Source organism: Psammomys obesus, unplaced genomic scaffold (assembly GCF_907164565.1).
Source record: "Psammomys obesus unplaced genomic scaffold, mPsaObe1.curated_primary_1811, whole genome shotgun sequence".
In the NCBI taxonomy this organism is placed as follows: domain Eukaryota; kingdom Metazoa; phylum Chordata; class Mammalia; order Rodentia; family Muridae; genus Psammomys; species Psammomys obesus.
Genome location: NW_026596088.1, coordinates 2,015,123 through 2,038,603, shown reverse-complemented (window position 1 = coordinate 2,038,603; position 23,481 = coordinate 2,015,123). Strand labels below are relative to the sequence as shown.

The 23,481-nt window shown below is 50.8% G+C and overlaps 1 protein-coding gene across 1 annotated transcript in view; it reads right to left on the bottom strand.

Moving 5' to 3' along the window:
- The window catches only part of Gsg1l (GSG1 like), a 182,205-nt gene that overhangs the window by 106,654 nt on the left and 52,070 nt on the right, over positions 1 to 23,481 (bottom strand). The window contains exon 2 of the mRNA XM_055627681.1: positions 17,316 to 17,363. Coding sequence (XP_055483656.1) covers positions 17,316 to 17,363 — 48 coding nt within the window. The remainder of the gene's footprint in view (positions 1 to 17,315; positions 17,364 to 23,481) is intronic.

Sequence of the window (23,481 nt, the reverse complement as noted above, 5' to 3'; positions counted from 1 at the left end):
TGCACTTGCCTCCAGCTTCTCTTGCAGAGAAAGGACATTTTGAACTAACAGGACAGGGTGAATCCTAGCAAGACAAAACCAATCCCAACGAAAGCGGGGTCTTATTTTCTGCATGAACACACACTCCTGGGTGCGGTGCCCATCCAGTAGCTCAACAGATGCTCTGTGAAATGTGCAGTGACCTCGGGATCAGCAGGGAACAGAGCACCTGAAAGCAGGTAAGTTCCTAATTCTGGTTTTCAGCCCCAATTTCAAAGTGACAAGTAATGAGAGCTTTCGCCTAGAGGGTGGCAGCAGTCCCAGGGGTTCTGAGTGGAGAGAGTGTCCAGCAGGCAGGGTGAAGGGTTAATGACCTAACACCTCAGGCGGACTGAGAAGCTCTCGCGAGGAAACCTGACTTGACTGATAACGCCTGTGGAAGCAACTGATAAGAAACTGCGCATGCCAAACGCCGCTGGCATCTCCCACTTCTAGACTGCAGGGAAACCAACCTGCAGGGGGACACTGGCAGCCTCAGGCTTCCCCCTTGTTCATCCTATATAACCCCCAGAAGCCCCATTCCACACTCTCCATTCCAGGGAGAAACTGCAGCCCCTCAGTTGTTCTGATTAAAGGAACAATTCTGCTTTCTTTCATTTTCACATCTCCTCCAACAATCTCTATCCAGCACTGGACGGAGGCCTTCCCGTGCCCTCCTTCACCCCTCCACTGCCCCCACCCCGTGCTCCTAGCTGCAGGGGGTGTAGGGGTTGCAGAAAGCCAGCTCTGGGCCATTTGAGCAGCAGCTTTGGGTTGCAGGAGTCTGGGCATTCACAAGCTACAAGTTTCACTGTCTGCCATACGTCTGTAGGAAGAGAAAGCCAGAGCAGTTCTCCTCTGGCCAGGGGGACAGGGAGGAGAGTCAGGGATATGACCGGCATTTCCACATTTCATGTTTCCTATCCCTCAGGGGCCAACAACCAAAGTACATGTTCCTTGCAGCTGAGCACAGCCACGTTACTGAGATACAGCCAATAGAATGAACCATGTCCAGGCTGAGCTGACCACATTCAACTTGCTCTCTTTCCACAGTCAGGGGCTTGGTGGAAAAAATTCCAGAGCCCACAAGAAGCAACGCCACTATAGAGGAGAAGGCTGAGTCTGTGCTCAAGAGAGAAGTTGGCTCTCCACATGCAGAACCTATGAACCCAGCTAACTTATTGCCTCTAAGGCAAGGGAAAATGAAGAGAGCCTCCAAGGCTGTGGAGGAGCCGAGAGAGTGGGCAGCCACCCTTTCACAACACACAGGTGCCCCACCCCCGACCCACGCTTGTACCACCTACCGGAAGTCTTAACACAAAAGGCTCTCCCATTACTCAAAAAGACAAGGAAGAATAGAAACACCACAGGAGAGCCACAAAGTAATGTTTGCAACAGGCATCTAGATTAATAGGCCTGGGCAGCCTTGGATGCTTTTCATGGTGCTAGAAAAAACAGTGCAGATGCCGCCAGCAAATCAGCAAAACTAACAGGGCCTCAGGATTAGATCAATCCATATAGCCCAAGTGAATGGTACATGTGGCAGATGAACGAGGAGTGAGTGTGTGGACATATGGATGAGTCCGTAGATGAGTGGATGATGATGGATGGATGGATGGACGGATGGATGGATGGATGGATGGATGGATGGATGGATAAAGGGCGAGTAGATGGATGAATGTGGGTAGATGAGTAGACACGTGGATGGATGAATAGACACGTGGGTGGTAGGTGGGTGCATGGATCACTGGGATGGATACTTGGATGGAGGGTGGGTAGGTGGAGGGTGGGTGAGTGAGTGGATATTGAAGAAGTTCTGGGTATGCTTATGGCCAGACCCACCTGCGTGGCTGACAATGTTCTCAGTGATGAAAAGACAGCAACGAACCAACACAAATCCCTTCCCTTTGTAAACTGAAGCCTTCGATTCCAGTTGCCACAGTTAAGATCCCTTACAAGCCTGGTAGGCAGACACTACATCCGTCTCTACAATACGGATAAGTAAACTGAAGCCCAGCAAATGGTTGAAGAATGGAGGCGGCCGGCTTCGAACCTAGCAACTCAAGAGTCCAGTACAGGTTCTGACTTGAACTAAATAGACAAATAATGAATCCACACGGCAAGCCAGTTCTCTCCGCAGCCCCCGGCCTCTGACACGGCAACATCTGGCTGCAGGGCTGCAGCTGTCCCTAACGTGTGACACAGGTACACTCCGGGTCATCTGGCTTAGACCCTGGTCTAAGCACCCATCACACATCCCCTCTGGCTAGCCTTGTACCTCTTTCCTCACTCTTTGTCCCAGCACTAGACCGTGGCCGTAGGAGTTTAGATTGTGCCCCTCAGACATTCAGTATGTGAAATGGGGGGCAGAACCCAGAAGTCCTGGGAGGAGTCTTTGAAAGCAGGGAGAGGGCGCTGCCAGTGGTTAGAGCTCATCCATCTGTGGTCCAGACGAGGTAACAAGCTGAGGTCCTGCGGCCTCTCACAGAAACAGGGGGACACAGCGGTGGGTGAAGAGTGGAGCCAGGTAGGGCTCCCAAGCATCTCCTTCTCTACACCCACGGAATGGAGGCACAGAGGAGAACATGGGGGTGCTGGGTTGCTGTGCTTGGCCCAGGGAGAGAACTCAGCAGAAAGGACACAGGCTCTAAAGGGAGGAACCGAGGAACCGAGGAACCGAATGGCAAAATCGGGTTCTTCGTGCGCAACTCTAAGCAGCCTGCCTCTGTGGCCTCTACTTCAGCTTCGGCCTTCAAGCTCCCACCCTGGGTTTCCGCCCCGACTCCCCCCCATGGCGGGGTGTAACCTGTAAACCCAACCTTTTACAAACCTTTCCTCCCCGGGTTGCTTTTGGTCATGGCATCTATCACGGCAGCAGAAAAAAAAAAAAAACCTACGACAAACCCAGACGGGGGTGCTCCAGACTCTGCAAAGATCTGCCGACCTTAGTTCAGCCTCCTCACGTTAGGGAAACGCAAACCGAGCCCACAGTGAGCTGCGCCCAGCGGGGCAGCAAGAGGTAAGGATGTGTCTGGGCCAGGAGATAAAGGGATTGGACCACAGATGGGAATGCAGGACAGTCCAGCTGCTCTGGAAGACGGTATGTTGAGGCCTCAGACAAGTGAGTAAACTATACGACTCAGAGACTGCAGGTCTCGGTATCGACAACAACGTATACTAAAATTGACAGTCCAACAGCTATTTCTACACCTGTGATCAGTGTCCCTCTTCCTGACAGCCAAGAGGTCCTCTACAGGCGAATGTAGACTGGCAGGGCAATGGAATATTATCCCACCTTGAGAAGAAACAGGGGTGGGGCCTGAGGTTAAGGAGAGGGTTCACTCCAGAAAGTACCTGCCGCGTAACTAGGAGGGCCTGAGTCAGATCTCCAGCATCATGTAAAAGCTGGGAAAGTGTAGCCAGACTAGGCCAAACGGCAAGCTTTCATTTCAGGCAGGGACCCTGTCTCGAAAAATAAGAAGGGGAGTAACTGAGAAAGGCCACGGATGTTGAAAGGCCACGGATGTTGAAAGGCCACGGATGTTGAAAGGCCACAGATGTCTGGCCTCCATGTGCACCCTCGTGTATATGGGCACAGACATGAACACATACATAGGCATACATCTCTCTCTCACACACACACACACATAAATACACACACAAACACATATGTGCATGCATCATACACATGTGATACACAGGCACACACAAACACATGCAAAATCATACATCACACACACGTAAAAGCACATGCACACAAAGACACAATTCGGACACGCGCTACGCCGTGGGTGACACTTGAGAACTTTTTCTGTGAAGGACCAGAGAGTGAATGCTTTACGCCTACCGCCTCAGCTCTGACATGGTAGCGACATAAAAAGAGCCACATAAAAAGAATAAGCACAGCTGTGTCCCAATAAAACTTTATTTACAAAAAAAAAAAAAAGACAAAGGGCCTCCTCAGCTCACCAGCTGCTGCTGTAAAGCTAAGCAAGAGCTCCCTGTGCAAGTGGCCAAGTGGCTGCTGAAAGCCTCACAGCGACATTCCCCCAGCCCAGAGGCTTTGATTTTACGACGCCCTGTCAAACTCCGCTCATGTCTCCTACACCTCTGAACTGTGCTATTTCCTCAAATTTTGAAAAGGTTCTTTAAAAGATAAACAAGAGCTCAGCAAAATGTCTTCTATCTGTACCAAAAAAAAAAAAAAAAAAAAAATTAATAAATTAAAAACCGGTTTCATAAGGAGAGAGCCGGAGAGTTGGTGCAGTTCACGAGGTTTACCGTATATTTCAGAGCATCTAGAAGTGACTGCCGAGGAGCTAAGAATGCTAATTACCCAATTTGATAATTACACATTTCAGCCGCACGGCAAAGTCTGGTGCCCCGCAAATAAGTACAAATATTGTGTCAATTTTAAAAGCGCGTTATTTGGCAATCAAAAGAAATAAATTGCTGGGCTGGTGAGGTGGCGCCGTGGGTAAAGTGCCTGCAGCACAAACGTAAAGGCCGGAGTGTGACTCCAGCAGCCATGTGAAAAGCCTGGCTTGGTGGCACACACCAGCAACCTCGGTCTGGACAAGAGGTCCTTGCCTATCACCGGTCAGCTAGTCTACGGAATCCAGGAAGCCCAGGTTCAGTGACACAGTCTCCAAAACAAGAAAAAAAAAGAAAAACTTTCTAAAAAAATGCACACACACACGCACCCACCACACACATGTACACCATAACACACATGAACATGAAAGAACACACATGCACATGAGCGAGAGAGAGAGAGAGCATGCTGATAAACACGAGCCCTGATAACCCTTAGACGTGGAAGCAACCACAGGAGCCGCAACTCCAAAATAGCAGGCACTAGGTGCTGTCTAGTTCGGGAGCAGCTGAGGAGGGCGTGGTGCCGAGTGACAAAGATGCTCTAAACTGGGTGGCGGTGGGCACACGGCTCTGAAGCTGGAGCGGACACTTTCCAAGAGCAGATTGCCTAGGAGGGCAACAAAATTTCAGTAAAACTATCATCAGAGTGATTTAAAGCAGGCTGGGGATGTGATTAGACATCCGAGCTCGGCAAGCCCCTCTGTCCCCAGCGCCACAGACAATGGAACCAAATGAGAGGATTGGTCAGCCTCCACTCCAGTCCACAGACAGAGAGACCAGTGCCAGAGGCTACCAGGCAGAAGCCCTGCCTCCAGCCCATCACATCGGCCTTTGCAGGCAAACCAGGGCCAGGGCAGCCCAGCGCACGGCACCACGGGAGCCTTGCTGGCATCCATCCAGCTGGCCCTGGGGCACCAGGCTAGGTGAACTCTGGCCTCCAAGAACACCCCTTTGGAGGCTGTTGGGATTTTGAGGTTCCAGAGACCAGTGGCTCCCTGATCCCACACGGCCGTGAAGCCTGTTGGGCATCTATGCCACACTCAGGCATTGCAACGCCTCTGGGGAGCCCAGCAGATGGCTGCCGATGACAAGGCTGTGGGAGGCAGCAGATGGGAGGCAGCAGGAGCAGAGGGTGCCTTGGATTCCTTCAGCTGCTCCAACACGTGGACCCTGACAGCTGTCTGCTTCGAGGCAGGGGCCTCCCGGGCGCACGGCGAGCAGCCCAAAGGATGCCCAGAGCCCAAAAAGCAGGATCGGGACCAGAACTGCAGGTGGGAAGACATTCGGGGGGCGGGGAGGAGGACAAAGCCAGCACCAGGCCAATAGGATGTGTTACTGCGCTGTGTGGAGTCAGGCCCCCTGCTCAACGTCTCTGGGTCAGCTGTCTTGCAGCTCTGTCATAAACTGTTACTAAACACAAACTGGGGTCCTTGACCAAGTTAGGTTGTGACTGGCCGGGAGGAACTGACAAGCAGGGGGACAGAACGATCCAGCCAGGTGTTTGTCAGCCTGCTCTTGCACGGGTCATCTCATTTGGGTCTCAGGGACCCACACTCTGCTGTGGTTAGCGTGCCCGGTGTCCTCCAGGCACCGAGGCCGAGCCAGAACGCGAATGGGCAGCCCACGCTCTTCCACATGGCCCTTAGCCGTATGAACAAACCCTAGCTCTGACACTGCGTGTGGGCTACAGCGAGGCTTCAGTAGAATCCCATGCCTGCAGAGGACTGGAATTCAGACAGTGCCCACTGAGCGTCTACTGTGTACCAGGGCTGACGGAGGGTGCTGCAAAGACCCCATTTCTTAGAGGCTGCACACAGAAGGCAGACTTCCTGCTTGGAGCAGGTGGCAGCACAGAGCTCCGCCAAGGCCCTCAGCCCCTCACCTGGAAAACAGCAGCTGAGCCCAGATCCCTCTATCAGCTTTCCTTTCCATGGGATAAATTCCCAGAGGAGTCAGCTGAAATGGGGACAGGTTTACTGCAGCTCACAGCTTCCAAGGCGTCAAAACTTTTCCAGGGGTGACATGAACAAAACTCTGTTCACTCCGGATAGAGCGGCGGCCACAGACTAAAGAAGAGTATCCCACCCGAGTCCAGCCTGGGGAAGCCGTGAGGCTGCTGGGGTCACTGACAGAGCCGGGCAACCCTCAGAAGCTTCACCGGAACAGACACCACACCGCAGCGTTTCCTGTATGCACAGACCGAGAGTTTTGTCCTTTTGAGACATTTCCTGAGCCTGAAAGAAGTGTTTCTTTCAACTTGGAGGAAATAGCTATGAGCGGCTTCAGCTACGGTCTCTTGGCAATTTGCTTTGGACCTGTGGACGGCAGGAGAGTAATCGGTGAGAAAGCGGCTTCCTTCCTGGTGGGCAGAAAGCAGAAAAAAGGGAGAAGTGTCCGGGGTCTCGACGTCTCCTTCTGAGGCACAACCCCAACAACTAATTGCTCTCACCAGGCCATGTCCCCAAAGCTTCTTCTTTCTCTGAGGGGTGTCCTAGGCTAAGAGACAAGCCTTTCCCATGTGGCCTTTGGGGGTATTTAAGGTCCTACCCTGGCCTGGCAGTGGTGGGGCACGCCTTAAATCCCAGCCCTCAGGAAGCAAAGGCAGGCAGATCTCTGAGTTCGAGGCCAGCCTGATCTACAGAGCGAGTTTCAGGACAGCCAGGGCTACACGGAGAAACCTTGTCTTGAAAAAAAAAATTTTTTTTTTTTTTAAAGATCCCACCCTGGCACCTTCCTACCTTGGCAAGCTAGGAACAAGAATTGGTTACTTTCTTGGAGCATCAGGCAGAGCAAGAAGAAGCCAAAGCAAGACACAGGAGGAGGCAGAGGGCTGAGGAGTCACAGAGGCCCTGCACTGCCCAACCCCACTCCAGCAGTCCTTCCTGGCACCCACTCACCTGGCTCTCCTTGCCCAGCTCAGCTGACTGGTCCATTTTGCCCAGGATAGCTCCCCCTGGAGCAGGAGACATGCCGGTGACACAAGGAACACCACAGCCCCTGCCCCTTATGTGATCTCAAATAAGATGTCTCTGCCTTCCTTAGCCTCAGTTTCCCCAAGCATAGCCTGGTACAGAGAAAGCTCCAACTTCTCTGAGTTGTAGGGGTCAGGTGGTCCTAGCACTCAATGTAACAGAGAGAGAGAGAGAGAGAGAGAGAGAGAGAGTGTGTGCGTGTGTGTGTTGTGCAACTGCAGAGGACAACCTTGGGTTCAGACACCATCTCCCTTTCTTCATTTCGTTTTGTTTTCATAGGGGTTCTTTCAATGTTCCAGAGCTTTCTAAGCAGCTTAACTCCGCCTGCCCAGTGAGCGCCAGGGAATCCTCTGTCTCTGCCTCCAGCACTGGAACTACAGGCTCATGCTACCCAGACCTAGTGTCCTCCGTTCAGGTTCTGGGGCGCAATCGCAGATCCCCATGTTGGCAGTTATCTCCTCAGGCCTATGAGCCTTTAATACTGTTATTATCAGCCACTTCAAAGTGTCCTAAGGAAAAACAGGCTGGCATCCTAAAGCCGCTGCTGGGGAAGAGAGAAAAACAACTTGGCTTTAACCAAATCAACCCCCAGAGAGACAGTAAGCAGAGTGTCCCCAAGAGAGGATGGCAGGGGAGCCACACGTGGGGTGGGACCCTCTGTGTTGGGTGGTGGTGACTGGAGATCTCACACCCTTGAGCTGGCCCTGGTTTTGTGTCGCAGGCAGGCAGTGAGTCCCTTGGCTATACACTTTTCTGTAAACTCACAGAGAGCCCGTTTGACACTGGCATGTGTCCATGGGCAAATTACACAGAGGAGACCACACTCCGCCCTCTGTATTCACAAGTCTGTTGCCAGACTTGTTCAACTGTACGAGGGAAATACCTGAAAAGAAACTATGCCGGGCTCTGTGGTGCTCCCCTGTCATCTGCCCACTCAGGAAGTCAAGACAGGAGGATCCTGAGTTTGAGGCTAGCCTGAGCTACTAAGATCCTGCCCCCCTATCTAGAAAAGACCATGCTGAGTGAGGTATCCCAGAAGCAGAAGGACACACACGGTATATACTCGCTTATAAGTGGATACTAGACCTATAAGGTAGGATAAACATACTAAAATCTGTACACCTAAAGAAGCTAAACAAGGAGGATCCGGGGTAAGATGATCAATCCTCACTTAGAAAGACAAATGGGATGGACATTGGAAGTAGGAGAAAAACAAGTAACAGGACAGGAGCCTACCACAGAGGGCCTCTGAAAGACTCTACCTAGCAGTGTATCAAAGCAGATGCTGAGACTCATAACCATTCCTTGGGCAGAGTGCAGGGAATCATATGAAAGAAGAGGAGTTAGTATGACGTGGAAAGGATAGGAGTTCCACAAGGACCAAATATATCTGGGCACAGGGGTCTTTTCTGAGACTGTCTCTCCAACCAAGGACCATGCATGGATATAACCTAGAACCCCTGCTCAGATGTAACCCATGGTAGCTCAGTATCCAAGTGGGTTCCCTAATAAGGGGAAAAGGGACTATTTCTGACATGAACTCAATGGCGGGCTCTTTGACACCCCCACCTCTGAGGGAGGAGCAGCTTTGCTAGGCCACAGAGGAGGACATTGCAGCCAGTTCTGATGAGACCTGATAAGCTAGGATCAGATGAAGGGGAGGAGGACCTCCCCTATCAGTAAACTTAGAGAGGGGCAGGGAGGAGATGAGGGAGGAAGGGTGGGATTGGGAGGGAATGAGGGAAAGGGCTACAACTGGGATACAAAGTAAATAAACCGTAATTAATATAAAAAATAAAAATTTAATTAAAAAAAGATTCTACCCCCCAAAAAGAAAAGTAAACTATACTGAACACAGATTGGCATTATTATTATTATTATTATTATTATTATTATTATTATTATTATTATTGCCTTAACAAGGCTCACTAGCAGCTATTTCTATATCATTTATATAGTATTTGCCTCTTCCCTAGGGTCCTCTTTGTTATTTAGCTTCTTTAGGACTATAGATTTTAGTATGATTATCCTATATTATATGTCTGATATCCACTTATAAGTGAGTACATACCATATGTGTCTTTCTACTGCTGAAATACCTCACTCAGAATGATCTTTTCTAGTTGCCACCATTTGCCTGCAAATTTCATGATTTCCTTGTTTTTAATTGCTGAATAGTATTCCATTGTGTAAATCTACTGCATTTTCTGCATCCATTCTTCAGTTGAGGGACATCTGGGTTGTTTCCATATTCTGGCTATTAGGGATAACGCTGCTAAGAACATAGCTGAGCAAATGTCCTTGTTGTATGGTTGAGCATCTTTAGGATAAATGCCCAGGAGTGGTATAGCTGGACCTTGAGGAAGCACTATTCCTAATTTTCTGAGAAAGTGCCAGATTGATTTCCAAAGTGGTTGTACAAACACATCCCATTCATGTTGTGCCTGGTAGCTCAGGCTATCTGGAATGTACTTTGTAGGTACCTCGCAGGCTCTATAGAAGAGCACATATCATCAAGCACGTGGCCAATGTTAGACACAAGTATTCTATCATTTATATAAGAGATGTGGGCAGGAAGTGAGGTCACTGGAGGAGTGGCCTCGGGGGGTGGGGGTCTTTGGGAGCTTGGTCCATCCTTCCTTCTGTGTGTGCTCTGCCACAGTAACCCTGACAGAAGTGTTGCCTCACACAGGCCCAGAATGGCAGGGCCAAGAATCAGGGAATGGGACCTTGCGCACGATGAGCTGATCTAAATCCTGCTTCTTTTTAAGTATGTCAAGCAGTTGTTACAGTGGCCGAGGACTAACACACGCGATATAATACAGCAACGAGTGTCAGGACATCCCGGGCGGGGTGGTTCAGCAATAGGCAGCTGCAGACTTGCCCGACGGACCTTCTCTCACCGAAGCTGTAGATTCTGGCCCCCCTCACACAGAGCAAACGTGCAGGATGCACGCACTTCCTAATCCCGGGCCAAGCCTGTGGACCCCAGAGCCTCAGGGCGATTTTTTGGCAGAGTGTGCTGAGCCCTCGGAGCCACTTAGAAATTTAAATCACCACTGTTTACGCTCAACAGGCTTCTCGGCACAGAGAAAGTATTTCCAATTATAGAACATGAAAGCCGGTCACTGGTCAGGGTTAATACAACGCTGTGCGAGAGAACGATCAGGCAAAGCTACCCGGATCCCTAATTACCTGGAAAGGTAATCCGGCGTTATCGGAATTGGAGCAGCTCAAGTAATCATTAGATGTTGTGATCTGGGAGGCGTCCTCCCCCAGGCCGAGGGGCTTCGAGTGAATCCATAATTAGAGATGCTGAACTCTGGGAAAGGAAGGCAGGATCAAAGCTGGGGAGGTGGGGGCGGGGCTGGTGGCCCTGAGGCTCTGCTGCTGGAAGGGGCTGAGGGCAGAGCGCCCTCAGCAACAGGAGGTGACGGTGTGTGACCTTGACCGAGCACTTGCCTCTCGAGGTTCTCTTTCCCTTCCATTGTTCGGCAATTCGCCATTGTCTGCTGAGAACCGGCCACTGTCCTCTCACTGACAGCACAGTCTGCATTTTCACCGGCCATTCCTGCCCACGGACCTAGTTCCCCTCCTGCCCTGAGGCTACACAAGCAGCCACTTCTTCCAGACACTCCCTGCAGCAGCCAGCCACTCCCACCTATCCTGAAGGCCTCTGTCCACAGACTGCGGCTCTAAACCGTCCCTGGAGAGCAACAGTTCTCAACTTCCTAACGCCCCTACCCGTTAGTACAGTCGTCGTAGTGACCCCCCCCCCCCGCCGCCATAAAATTATTTTGTTGCTACTTCCTAACTGGACTTCTGCTACTGTTGAGAACCGTTGTGTAAAGACCTGACGTGCACAAAGGTGGTTTGACCCCCAAGGGGGTTGCAACCCCGCAGATTGAGAAACCCGCTCTAGAAGGTGGGCTGCTTAGAAGCAGGGGGGTCTTCTCACAGCCCAGCTCCTGCCACACACAGAGGAGCAGTTGCTGGACCGGGTTGGTGACACAGGACAGGACAGCCTGCTCCTGATCAAGGCAACGGTGTGCCTGCCTCCGAGGATAAAAATGGCGCTAGGTGAGCGGGCTCTGCCCTGTGTTTGCTTTAGACGGGATGTTACCTATGGAGCCCTGGCTGGCCTGGGACTCAACCTGTGGAGCCCAGGTCGCAGGGCTGAGGAATACCCTGGTCAGAAACGACCCCAGGGTAGTGCCGATGGCAGTTTGGGTCCCTGTGGAGTCCGTTCTACACAATCCTGGTATTCTCATCTCCGCATGCCCCACTTCTACGACGTAATCAATGAAATGCACTGAATTAAATGAGCAGAACTGCTTGCTGCACTATAATTCAGGGTGGAGCGGTTGAGAGGCTGAAAAACCGGAAGAGCACCACAGAGAGCCAAAGCCTGGATCAGCTCAGAGCTGTTTCACCACCCTGAGACGTGAAACCAGCTAGTTATGGCGTCGTTTCACACAGATTTCGACCTGGTGCCCTTCGAAAAGCCTGGCTTGCTGGCTGCAGCAAGTGGAGACAGAGACAGGTTAGAGCCCCTCAGCCAGGCAAGCTAGAGCAGACACTGACTGCAGAGGTTGGATCCAAGCCCCTGAGCTGAAGCTATCTCCCAGGACCTATGCCCAAGCCCCCTTCCCTCTTTCCTTTTTCCCCTCAACAAACCTTTATTAAATTCTTACTATGTATCAATACCAGTTGGCACTCTATAGTGATAGAGGGCAAGGCATGTTGCCTGTCCTCAGGGAGTGACATCTTGAAGAAGTTCAGAGAGTTCTTTTCAAAATGGGTCATGTCTGGGAAGGGTCTGAAGCATGAATAGAAGTTTGTAACGTCAACAAGGCGTAGAAGCCTGAGAAGATGATGGAGAGTTAGGGAAACGGAGGTTAGAAGGGAAGCAGGGCTGTTGGAACAGAAGCGGGAGAGCCGGGTTTCCAGGGCCACCAGCTTGACTTTGTCTGGACATTCTTGTGCATCGGGCTTCTGCCTCACAACCCGTGTTGCTGTAAGCAGTTGCCGGATGTCCGTGCTCATCGTTGTCTTCTAGGGTGTTCTGTGGGTGCAGAATGGATTCTAAGCAGTGCAGCCTGGAATACAGGCAGCTGAGAGGCCACCTGGACAGGGTGAGGTACAAGGTCCTCTAGAGACAAGAAGTACGGTGCTTGTCATACACCTGGACCTGGGAAAGGGAACGTCACAGATGGCGGTCTCTCGAGCCTGGGAGATGGGCAAAGTAGGTGTTCCTGCAGAGGGTCAGCTGTGTGTACAGATCTGGGGGCTCGCCAGGGAGGCGGTCAAGAGCAGAAAGAGGCAGATTCTAGAACACAGGAGAGGTAGCCGGACCCAGGAAGCCACCACTCCTGGCTCACACCTTGCTCTTAAATAAGAGACGCACCTGACATCCCAGCATTCAGGAGGCTGAGGCACAAGGGTCATAAGCTCAAGGTCAGTCTCACTAAGGTAGCCCTGTCTAACAAATAACAAAGAAATTTAAAACTTTATATATTTTTCCTGGGCAGTGGTGATATATACCTTTAATCTCAATACCCAGAAGGTAGAGCAGGCGTATCTCTGAGTGGGAGGCCAATGTGCTCTACAGAGTGAGTTCCAGGACAACCAGGGCTACACAGAGAGACCCTGTCTTGAAACACACACACATAGACACACACACAGACACACACACACAGACACACACACACAGACACACACACACACACACAAGGTCGGGCCAAACTAAGACTGTAGGACCAGAAGGCTCCACAGAAAGCTTATGAAGGAAGGGCAGAACTGAAAATGCTCCCGTATCACACCTTGGCCCCCAGCTTGGGGTCCCTGTTAGCCCCATCTCCAAGACTGCCATGAATCTGAGTCATCACATGACTCCCCCAATGTTTCATACTAGAGCGATTTTTCATTCTTCCTCCCGAGCCCCCTGCCAAGGTCATCTGCTATTTGCCGAGCTCCTTCCCCGGGGACAGTTATTCGAGACCAGTCTCCCCTGCACCTCCAGTGCCTGCCCAGGCTGCCCTGTACAAGGCAGCGCTCAAGACTCCTCTGCCGGAAAAGCCTGTGTGAATGTAACAGACAGGCAAGGGACCGCACTGGTCTGTGATGAGGGAGTGGATAGTTGTTCCCCACCAAATATCAGGTCATCTCAGGGGAAATCAAGGTTCTGACAGTAACCAGGGAGGACGTTAACTAACAAATGGACAGGTCTCACATGCTCACATCCCAGTCAAAGTCACGCTGGCGGCCACCCAAGCAGGTGCCACACCCAGTCAGGGTGAGGCATTCTGTCGTCACCCAGGAAACTGTCACCTTATTGCATCCCAGCCTCCATGTGGGTGGCAGAGTTTTTGCCCCACTAACGATAGACCTAGCCCTGAATCTTGCTTTGACCCAAGGGAAGTTGCCGGGCCTGCGACAAGCAAAGGCCTCATGCATGCTCATGTAGAGAGCCTCTCCACCCCGTGTTTCTGGCATTACCGTCAGAGGAGCCTCCACCCGACCCCCGAATGCATCTATGAGCATGAGCAGCAGGCTTAAGACCAGTCTGCATCCTTGGAACCGAGTCAGCCTTTATCGCAGAATTCCCAACACCTCCCCCTCCCCCAGACGCAGGAGCAACTGAGTGGCAGGCTGGCTTGTTCCCCAGCGTTGCTATGAACGTCGCTGACTGTCACACACTGGCTTTCAAGAGTATGCAGCTGCTCCGGTGATGGATAGGACACTTTTGTCCCTACGACTAGTGCCTGAGGTGCTGAGGCAGACGGAAGCTGGGGGCTGAGGGGGAGGGGAGTGCAGGCAGGGCAGGGCAGAAAGGAAATTCCCGTCTATTTTCAGACTGGACTTGGTAGCACGTAGGGCTCAGGCACCTTCGGTCAGCTCCCTCCACAGTGTGCCCTGCCACACGCACCTCTGTGGAAAAGCAGGTCACACGCCACTGCCAGTGTGTAGGCGGCACTGCTGGCTCTCGGTCCAACATCAAAAGATCAGAGGGGGGGTGCTGCCTCACAGGGAGAGAGATACATGCAGATCCCCAAGGTTTAGCCATGATACCAGACCTTCCGAGTGCAAAGACAACGCGTCCAGCTACTATAACGAAGACTCTGTGACGGACTATTCCATCGCTATTCACAAGAGGAAGACAGAACTTGGGTGGGGCTCAGGGGTAGCAACTGTGCCTAGCCATGGGCAAGGTCTTGGTTCACCCATAGCACAGGAGGAGAAAAAAGAAGGAGGGGGTGGGGAGGAAGTTGTGGGTGCTGATAAGAAAAGGGATTCATGATTCCATGTACGTGAAATGTGTGGACATCTAAATCCACAGGCATGCCTGTGTGAATCTTTGCAAGCTGCATTCAGCACTAGTGAACATCAAAGGGCAGCAAGGAGGGTCCTCTGTCTCTAGCATCTGCACTTAGGTGTCACTAAAACAGTCCTGGAAGAACAGTGTTCCAGGGAACAGCACATGCAAAAGCCCTGAGGCACACATCACCTCGGCTGACCCAAGGAACAGCAAGTGTTATGGAGCTAGAGTGTAGTGGAAAGGGGAAAGTGGTAAGAGATGACATCATAGGTAGAGGGCCAGGTCACACAAGGCCTAGAAGGCCATAGCAACAACACTGAGTTTCCACTGAGTAAGGTGTGGCCCACAGGGAGGTTCAATAGGGGGATCCTGTTATATGATTTACATTTTTTTAAGAGCATTCTAAGTTAGGTGTGAGTCCAGTGCATGGGAATTTGAGACAGAAGGATCATGAGCTTGAGGTTAGTCTACACTATAAGAAGATGATACACAACTCAACACACACACTGGAGAGATGGCTCAAAAGTCAAGAGCACTGACTGCTCTCCCAGAGGACTGAGGTTCAGTTCCCAGCTCCCACATGGAGGCGCACAATTGTCTGTAACTCCAGTCCCAGGAGATCCCATGCCTTCTTCTGGACTCCTCAGGCACCAGGCACACATATGGTGTACAGACATACATGCAAGCAAAATGCCTACATGTATATGTTATATATAAAATAAACAAATAAAAATTTAAAAATCATTCTGACACTAGGGTGTGGCTTCCTGGTGAGTACCTGCCAACGTGTGTGAGGCCTTGGGTCCACCCCACCATAAGTAAGTAAATCAGTGGCCACCCAGAGGCTCAGTAGCCAATAATTTGTCACAGAAACATGAAAATGTCTTAACCTTTCTTCTAGGGAGGTTAAGGCAAGTAGGGAAGTGCGATCCTGAACCCACTCAGAGGTCACGGAGAAGGGGCCCCAGGCTCCCGCAACTCCTGGGATCTACCTTGTCAGCTGAGGAACCAGACATCTGAGAACCAGGTTCAGTAGAGATGGGAAGATCAGGAGTTCAAAGCCAGCCTGGCCTACATGAGACCCTGTCTCAAGGAACAACCAACAAGCCAGCAAGATGACTCATGGGTAAGAGCACTTGCCACCAACACCGATGACCTGAGCTTGACCCCCATAACACACATGATAGAAGGAGAGGACCCCGGAAAATCACCCTCTGACCTCCAGACCTCCAGACATACACTGTGCGTATGCGTGTTGGCATGTAAACACCCTCAATAAACAGATTAGGCCTTTTTTTTTTTTTAAAGAAAAGAAGGAAACAGGAAAGAGCTGGATTCTAATCCTACCTCCTAACTACGTGACTAGGCTATGCCTGTTTCATCACCTGTGAGAGGGGTTGGGTGACTGTGTGTGACATACGGAGCCCAGAGGATGGTGAGCAAGGCCCGTTGTGTGCAGGAGAGGTGTGTTCTGCTACCTTAGCGGACCAGAAGGACCCCAGGAAGGAGGACGTTGATGTAGCCACCATACTCCGGAAGAAGAGAATGCCCAGTGTGAGAACTCACCAGGGCGGAACTGCTTACTGTAGACCCTCAGGGGTGGACCGGCTCAGAAAAAGTCATTCTCTACGCCTTGGACTCCTGTTTGAAGTGGAGAAGATGGGGAGCAGGGAGCTTGACCCAAAAGCACCTGGGACCTCAGGGGGGCAGCTGGGAGAGCCACGCAGCTGCCACAAACCAACCCTGCCACGCCAGAGACTTTGAGAGGCAACTGGGGATGGAAAAGCCTTCTTTCACGAGGCGACAAGGCCCGTCACACAACCTCCTCGTAAACACTTTGATATGTCCCATCAGGCAGCCCTCGGCACGGCCACCAAGCCCTAAAAGTCAAACTGCACCACCAATAAAACAGATGACGTTTGCTCTTGGGGGCCCTTGGCCCCCATAAAGAAAGCAAGAGAGCCTTGAGGCCCCTGGAGGAGCACAGCCAATGTGCCCGCACCACACGGTACCCAGACACGCGGTACTTCCAGAGGGCACCACGTGGACATGCGGATGGGCACAAGCACAGGCATACATGGGCACCCTGGTGACCCCATGCTCACACTGAATGTATTCGCAGAACTCACCCGCCATGCTAAGGCAGGCATGCACACAGAATTCTGCTCAGACAAGCCCACCCTAGACTCAAGGTCCTGTCTCAAAAGCCCAGCCCGGCCTACCCTTTGATCTGAAAGTTTGGTGATGTAATCCCTCTGGGACGTTTCCCCATCATCAATGGCAGTGAGAGGGACAGACTGATAGAGGTCTTGGCTGATGAAACTGGACACGGACGATACTGACCAAGCTGAGGGAATTGGCTCCTTCCTGCCATCAGAGGGGCAATGAGTTTCTTGACCCTTGTCCCTTAGTCTTCCCAGAGCTGCTTACTGGAGATTCCCAAGAAAATGGCAAGTGTGTGGGGTAGGACCATCACCCAGCCGAGGAGGCCCTCCCTCACTGCCCCCCCTTCATCGCACCAGGAGACAGACAATGCTGTGTGACAAGACAGCCACCAGGAGAGAGCCCCAGGCTCTGACAAGCCACAGGGCCAGAACAGGTCCCCAGGGAGGGCAGAGCTAACTTCTTACCTTTCTCTGAAGCCGGGGCCAGGTCAATGAAGCTTCGGCATTTCTCATCTTGGGAGAGAAAAAGAAAAAGAAGGGTTTCAGAATGGCAGGACACAGCTTCCCAGTCTGCCTGCCCCTTCCAGGCTCCCAGAAGCAAACCTGCCCCACAAAGCAGCTTCCTTAACTATGATTCCAAGCAGCCCTGTTGTATGCCAGGAGCTTCGGTGGGAACCACCAACTCTCCACCCCTGTCCAAGCCACAGGCTTGAGGTCTCCTTCTGGCCTCCACCCTGCCCAGGCTGTGCTTCCTGTTCTCCCAGACTCATTTACTTCTCTCTTGTCCATTCTGTATGCTGATCACGTGCACCGTGTGTGTGTGTGTGTGTGTGTGTGTGTGTGTGTGCGTGCGCGCACACACACACACAACCTTTGATAACATCTCACAGAAAAAAGCCCAAATTCCCGCTGTGGGCCAATGGAGGCTTCCACTGGCCTATCCAGACTCCTCTCCAAACCTTCCTGCCTCAATTGCTCTTGTCTGTTTGGAGCCTCCATAGTTCTCAAAGTTCCCTGAAGCCCTTCTGGCTCCCGAGCTTTGTGGCAGCCACATGACAATGACAATGACAATGACAGTGGGGACAGATGGGGTGAAGGCAGGGCCTGATCCCAGGGGCTCTTGAAAGTCCTTCCAAGGTTCTTTCTCTACTCTGATTTGTGTCGCTCCTCCTGCCCAAGATCCGTCGGGCCGCACACAGGAAGGTGGACACCATGCTGTTGGTCAGGTATGCCTGTGTCTAGCCGAAGGTTTGCACTGAGGCTGGACCCTCGGCTCCCTTTACAGATGAGGACCGCAAGGCTCTGAGGTGCTGAGCCGCCAGCCTGGGTCCAACAGCAAAAACAGTGCCGCTCAGATTACGACGAACAATGGAAAGAGAGACGTGCTGACAAGCAAGAGCATTCCGGAGGGGAGCGATAGGGAGAAGGGACGAGGAGGAGCCTGCCTAGTAGCAGAGCAACAAGTGTGCATAATGACCCGGTCTCAAGCCCAACAACTCCTCCCCTCAAGAAAGGAAATCGAAATTTTTGTTAGATTTTGAGTAAATTGTTTTAAACTTTCTTTAGTGATGTATTTTCCCCAAAGCTGTAGGCAAGCAAGCGAGATGTTCAGATTCAAGCCATACTAGGCATCAGACTGACTGGATCTTAGGCTCTTTGTCTTCAAGACACCCTCCCTACATAGAAAAGAAAACTGACGTCAAAATTCACATTTCGCCCAGGTGTAGTGGCAGATGCCTGTAATGGCCAGCCAGCGTCTAGGAGGATGGGGTAGGAGGATCACGAATCTGAAGATAGCCCAAACTTTATAGTGAGACCCTGACTATGACTCCCCTTGTCACGTATCCTAGTTAGGATTAATATTGCTGTGATGAACAGCACAACCTTCCTTTGGGGAGGAAAGGGTTTATTTCGTTTGCACTTCCCTGTAACGGTTCATCATCAAAAGCAGCCAGGGCAGGAACTCAAGCAGGGCAGGAACCCGAAGGCAGGAGCTGATACAAAGACCATGGAGGGAAGCTGCTTCCTGGCTTGCTCCCCACAGCTTGCTCGTAGAACCCAGGACCACCAGCCCAGGGGATGGCACCACTCACAATGAGCCGGGCACCTTCCCCCATCAATCGCTGTAGCGGTTTGAATAAAAATGCTCCCATCGGTCCATAGAGAGTGGCACTGCCAGGAGATGAGGCCTTGTTGGAGGAAGTGTGTCACCGGAAGATGGACTTTGAGGAGCTCAAGCCAGGCCTAGTGACTCATTGTCTCTTCCTCCAGATGTAGAACTCTCAGCTACCTGTCCAGCACCACGTCTGCCTGCATGCCACCTGCTATGATGATAACAGACTAAACCTCTGAACTGTAAGCCAGCCCCAATTCACTGCTTTCCTCTAGAAGAGTTGCCATAGTCACGGTGTCTCTTCACCCTAATACAGTCTCTAACTTAGAAAATGTAGGCTTGTCTACAGCCCAGTGTTATGGAGGCATCTTCTCCAATGAGGATCCCTCCTCTCAGGTGACTCCAGCTTGTAGCCAGTTAACATAAAACTAGCCAGCCCAGTGCCTCAAAAACTTATATTTTACAATCTCATTGGTATCAAGAGGAATGTGTCAGGTATCAAGCACTTTACCCATTTCAGAGTTTAACTTTTTTTTTCCTGATTTTAAAAGAAATTAAAATATCTGCCTGGGTCGTGAGAATATAGTGGCCCTTGGCTCTCTGGTTCTAAACAGGGTGGGCTCCCAGCACTAGCTCTGGTTCCAACTCCAGGTCATCTGTAAAGATTATGTGACAGGGTTTTGCTGTCTTTTCCCTTTAACGATGCTCTGCTGAAGGTCTAATTCCCATGGCCCAGGATTCACTGTTTTAAGCTGAGTCAGAGGTTTTCCATGTCTCCCCAGGATTGTCACAAGTCTTGCTGGCAATCCCCACCATCAATTCTACACAGTTTCACTGCCCTCCTCAAAACCCCTGTACCTACTAGCAGTCACCCCTCTTCCTCCAACCCTCATAGCCCTGGGAGGGCTGCTGTGTCTGGGCTTGCTTAGTGTGGGATTTCACAGGAACGGTCATCCAGTCCACGGCCTTCAATGACCGGCTTCTCTCTCTTAGCGCCATGGTTCTAAGGTGTCTGAGGTGTAGTGTATTAACATTGACTTTCTTTCTTTCTTCTTCTTCTTCTTTTTTTTTTTTCCTTTTATTACAGAGTCACATTCCTTTGTTTTGGTTTCTGAAGCTTCAGGTACCTGTGGTCAACCACTGTCTCAGAGCAGTAAACGGAAAATTCTACACGTCAAAAACTCAAATGCTTACGTCACATCCCATTCAGAGTATCATAGTGCCCACCCACGGTCACTGTGCAGCTCACCCCTTTGAGCAACACATCCACGCCATATACAAAACGCCTCTTGTCAGTCGCCGCATTGTTATCTGATGAACATCACAGTGTCACAGTGCTTCTCTCTGGGTAACCCTTATTTTACTTAATGAAGGTTCCAAGTGTGAGAATAATGGCGCAGAGGAGACCCTATGCGGAGAATACGAAAGGACAGATGACTCGGGGGCTGTGTGGTGGCGCCGCAGAGTGTGGAGGAAACTAGTTCAGATGCAGCTTGCTCTCCGGGAGGGTCCCAGCATCTGCTCGTTTCGGACCACATGCCGTGAAGATAAAGAACATAGAGCTGGCTCTGCATCACGTCAATCCATTCTCTAGTCCACGGGCATTTGGATGCGTGTCCCTTTCGAGGACATTTGCCAGTGTCCATGGACAAGATTTTGTTCCTCTGGGGGCAACCCCTAGGAGTGAAATCATGGGTTGTGACCTCAAAGGGACACAAACCCTTTTCTAAGCAGCTGGGCCATCTGGCCTCCCAGCCACAGCAGGGGAGGCTTCTGGTTTCCCAACACTGGGATTGCTTACTCTCTGTCACTAGGGTTGTCCTCAAGGTTACCTGGACATATAGATACCTAAGCAGATATAAAGAAACAGATGATAGGTATAGAAAGATAGATGATAGATCAATAGGTGATGGATAGGTGATACAGATATAAGCAGACAATTGAATAAAGAGTCTGGGTGTTAATGAAGACCCATTTATCACATTTTTTGTCTTCATCCTGTGTGTTTTGGGATCATATCTAAGAAAGCTTGCCTAACCCATCTCAAGGAGATTCACCCCTCCAGTCTCCAAATCTTGTACCTTTAACATTTTTGCTAGCATTGGCCACGTGTCTGTGTATGAAGGGGTCTGATTTGGCATGTGGGTCCCCGGCTGTTCCCGAACCACTCCTGAAGATGACATCTCAATACGGGATTGCCTTGGCTCTTTCACAGAAGCCCGTCAGCGTGAGCCCAGGCTTCCTCTCAGCCCTGCTCGTATATAGTAGCTCTATATAGCTACCATTATGTCAACACCATATTGTCTTTGTAGCTTTGTACTGTGTTTTGAAACGAGAAATTCTGCGTTTAGAACTTGTTTTGGCTATTCTAGGTTTCCCGCATTTCCATGTGAATTTTAGGACCAACTTGTCAATTTCTGCAGAAAAGCAGGTTGGAATTCTGTTTAAGATTGTGTTAACTCCGGAGAGCACCCAGGGCAGAGTAGGCAGCTCAGGATAACGTCTTCCGTCCTCCTTCCATGACCGCTGGCCGCCTTCCTGTCTCCTTAGATTCACCTGCATTTCTTTCAACATCTTGTAGTTTTCAGAGAATAGGCTTTGTGTTCTTTTTGTTACATTTCTTCCCGTCTTACTATTAACAGAAGTGATCCCTTGGCTTCACTTTCGGGTTATTTTCTGCTGGCCTCGGTAAATCTGATTCGTTTCACATGCAGATGCTACAAGCTGCCATTGTGCTGGACTTCAGCACCAGGTCTGATGGTCCTAGCTGAGTTCCTGGGAACTTGCGCAAAATACAAGCTCGTGTCATGTTCAAGTAGAGGCAGTTTTGTTCTGTCTTTCCAATCCTGACCTCCTTCATTCCTTTGTGATCATCTGCTTGGCTAAAACCTACAGTATAATGTTGACTAGAAAGAGCAGGGGTGGACACCCTCGTCCTGTCCCCGGTCTTGAGGGAGCGCTGGTCTCCTTCCGTTAATTTGGTGTCAGCTGCAGGTTTTCATCCCTTTTAGTCTGAGGCTTTTGTTTTCTGTCTGCAGTGTTTTGAATGAGATGTCCCCATAGCTGCAGGCATTTGAATGTTTAGTCCCCTACTGTTTGGGTAGCGTACTGGCTAGTTTCATGTCAACTTGACACAAGCTGGAGTCGTTTGAGAGATGGGAACTGCATTGAGAAAATGTCTCCAGAAGACTGGGCTGTAGGCAAGCTAGTGGGGCATTTTCTTAATTCGTACTTGATATGAGAAGGCATAAGGCTCCATCGTGGGTGGGGCCATCCCCGGACTGATGGTTCAGAGGTCTAGAAGAAGGCAGGCTGAGCAAGCATGGAAATCAAGGCAGTAAGCAGCCTTCCTCCATGGCCTCTGCATCACCTCCTGCATTATTTTTCATCCCACAACGATCCTCAAGAATCCCTACTTTAGAAACAAGCCGAGGCTCTTGTGTAACTCACCCAAGACCAAACAGCCAGCAAGTAATGGACAAGGATACAGCCCAGGACCACAGACTTCAGGCCATGAAATACCCCAGCCCTCCATCCTCATTGCCATGCCAGTGTTCTACTGAGCCAGTTGCTGCTGCTGCTGCTGCAGCATCTTTCAACTGGGACCTGTAAGGAATCCCCCCGGGGAACATAACTCTGGACAGGCAGGGAAGTACACACGGGGATAAATAAATGGCTCTTGCACTTTTATTTCTGTTTCACAAAGCTAAAAAGATATTTGAGCACATAAGGTCCAACTCAGCCTACACCGCCTAATGCAGGGCAAAGCTGACATTTAAGGAAAAATCGTAGAGGCAACATGAGGAAGACAGGATGCTGCAACCACCGAAGGTCTAAGAGCTGACATCTAAACACGAGAGGTGCCTCAGCATCCACTATAGCAATTAATCACCAGACATTAATGGGAAGATGCTGCCTGACGCCATATTGATTTGCTGATTTTACAAGTGGCCCTTATGGCACTACCATCAATGTGTCAGGTATTATTAAGTTGCTACGTTTAATTAAAGGGTTGTGAAGGATATAAAACCAAAGAAAAGTGCACTGACCCTTCCTTCAAGCACATACTTATGACCTAAGGCCAGACCCGATGACTGTCATCTTGCTGCTGCCTGGTGGCGATATTCTTTCTTAGACCATGAACCAAAGAGGATACAAAGGGTTCTGGAGGTCATTAAATTTAAGAGGTCTCCATTAAGGAGGAGGCCCCACACAGAGACTGACTTCATGGGTCTAAAACCCCCCGGATGATTCAAACGTGGGTCGGAGGGTGTCAAGCGCCCTCCTACTTGACCTTCTAAGGCGGAGAAAGCAGCACTTGTCCCCAGAAAAGACAGTTCCCGAAAGTCCCATGGGATCCCCAAGCTCCACAGGAGCGAGATACGGCCCTGCTTCAGTGGAAGATGGCTCTGCTGAGGTAGGGGACGTAGATGCAAGAGGAGATGTGGTTTGTTCTCTCATGAGCAGCACCCCTAAAGAGATAGCAAGACTCATGGGGAATACAGGCCCGGGAAAGGG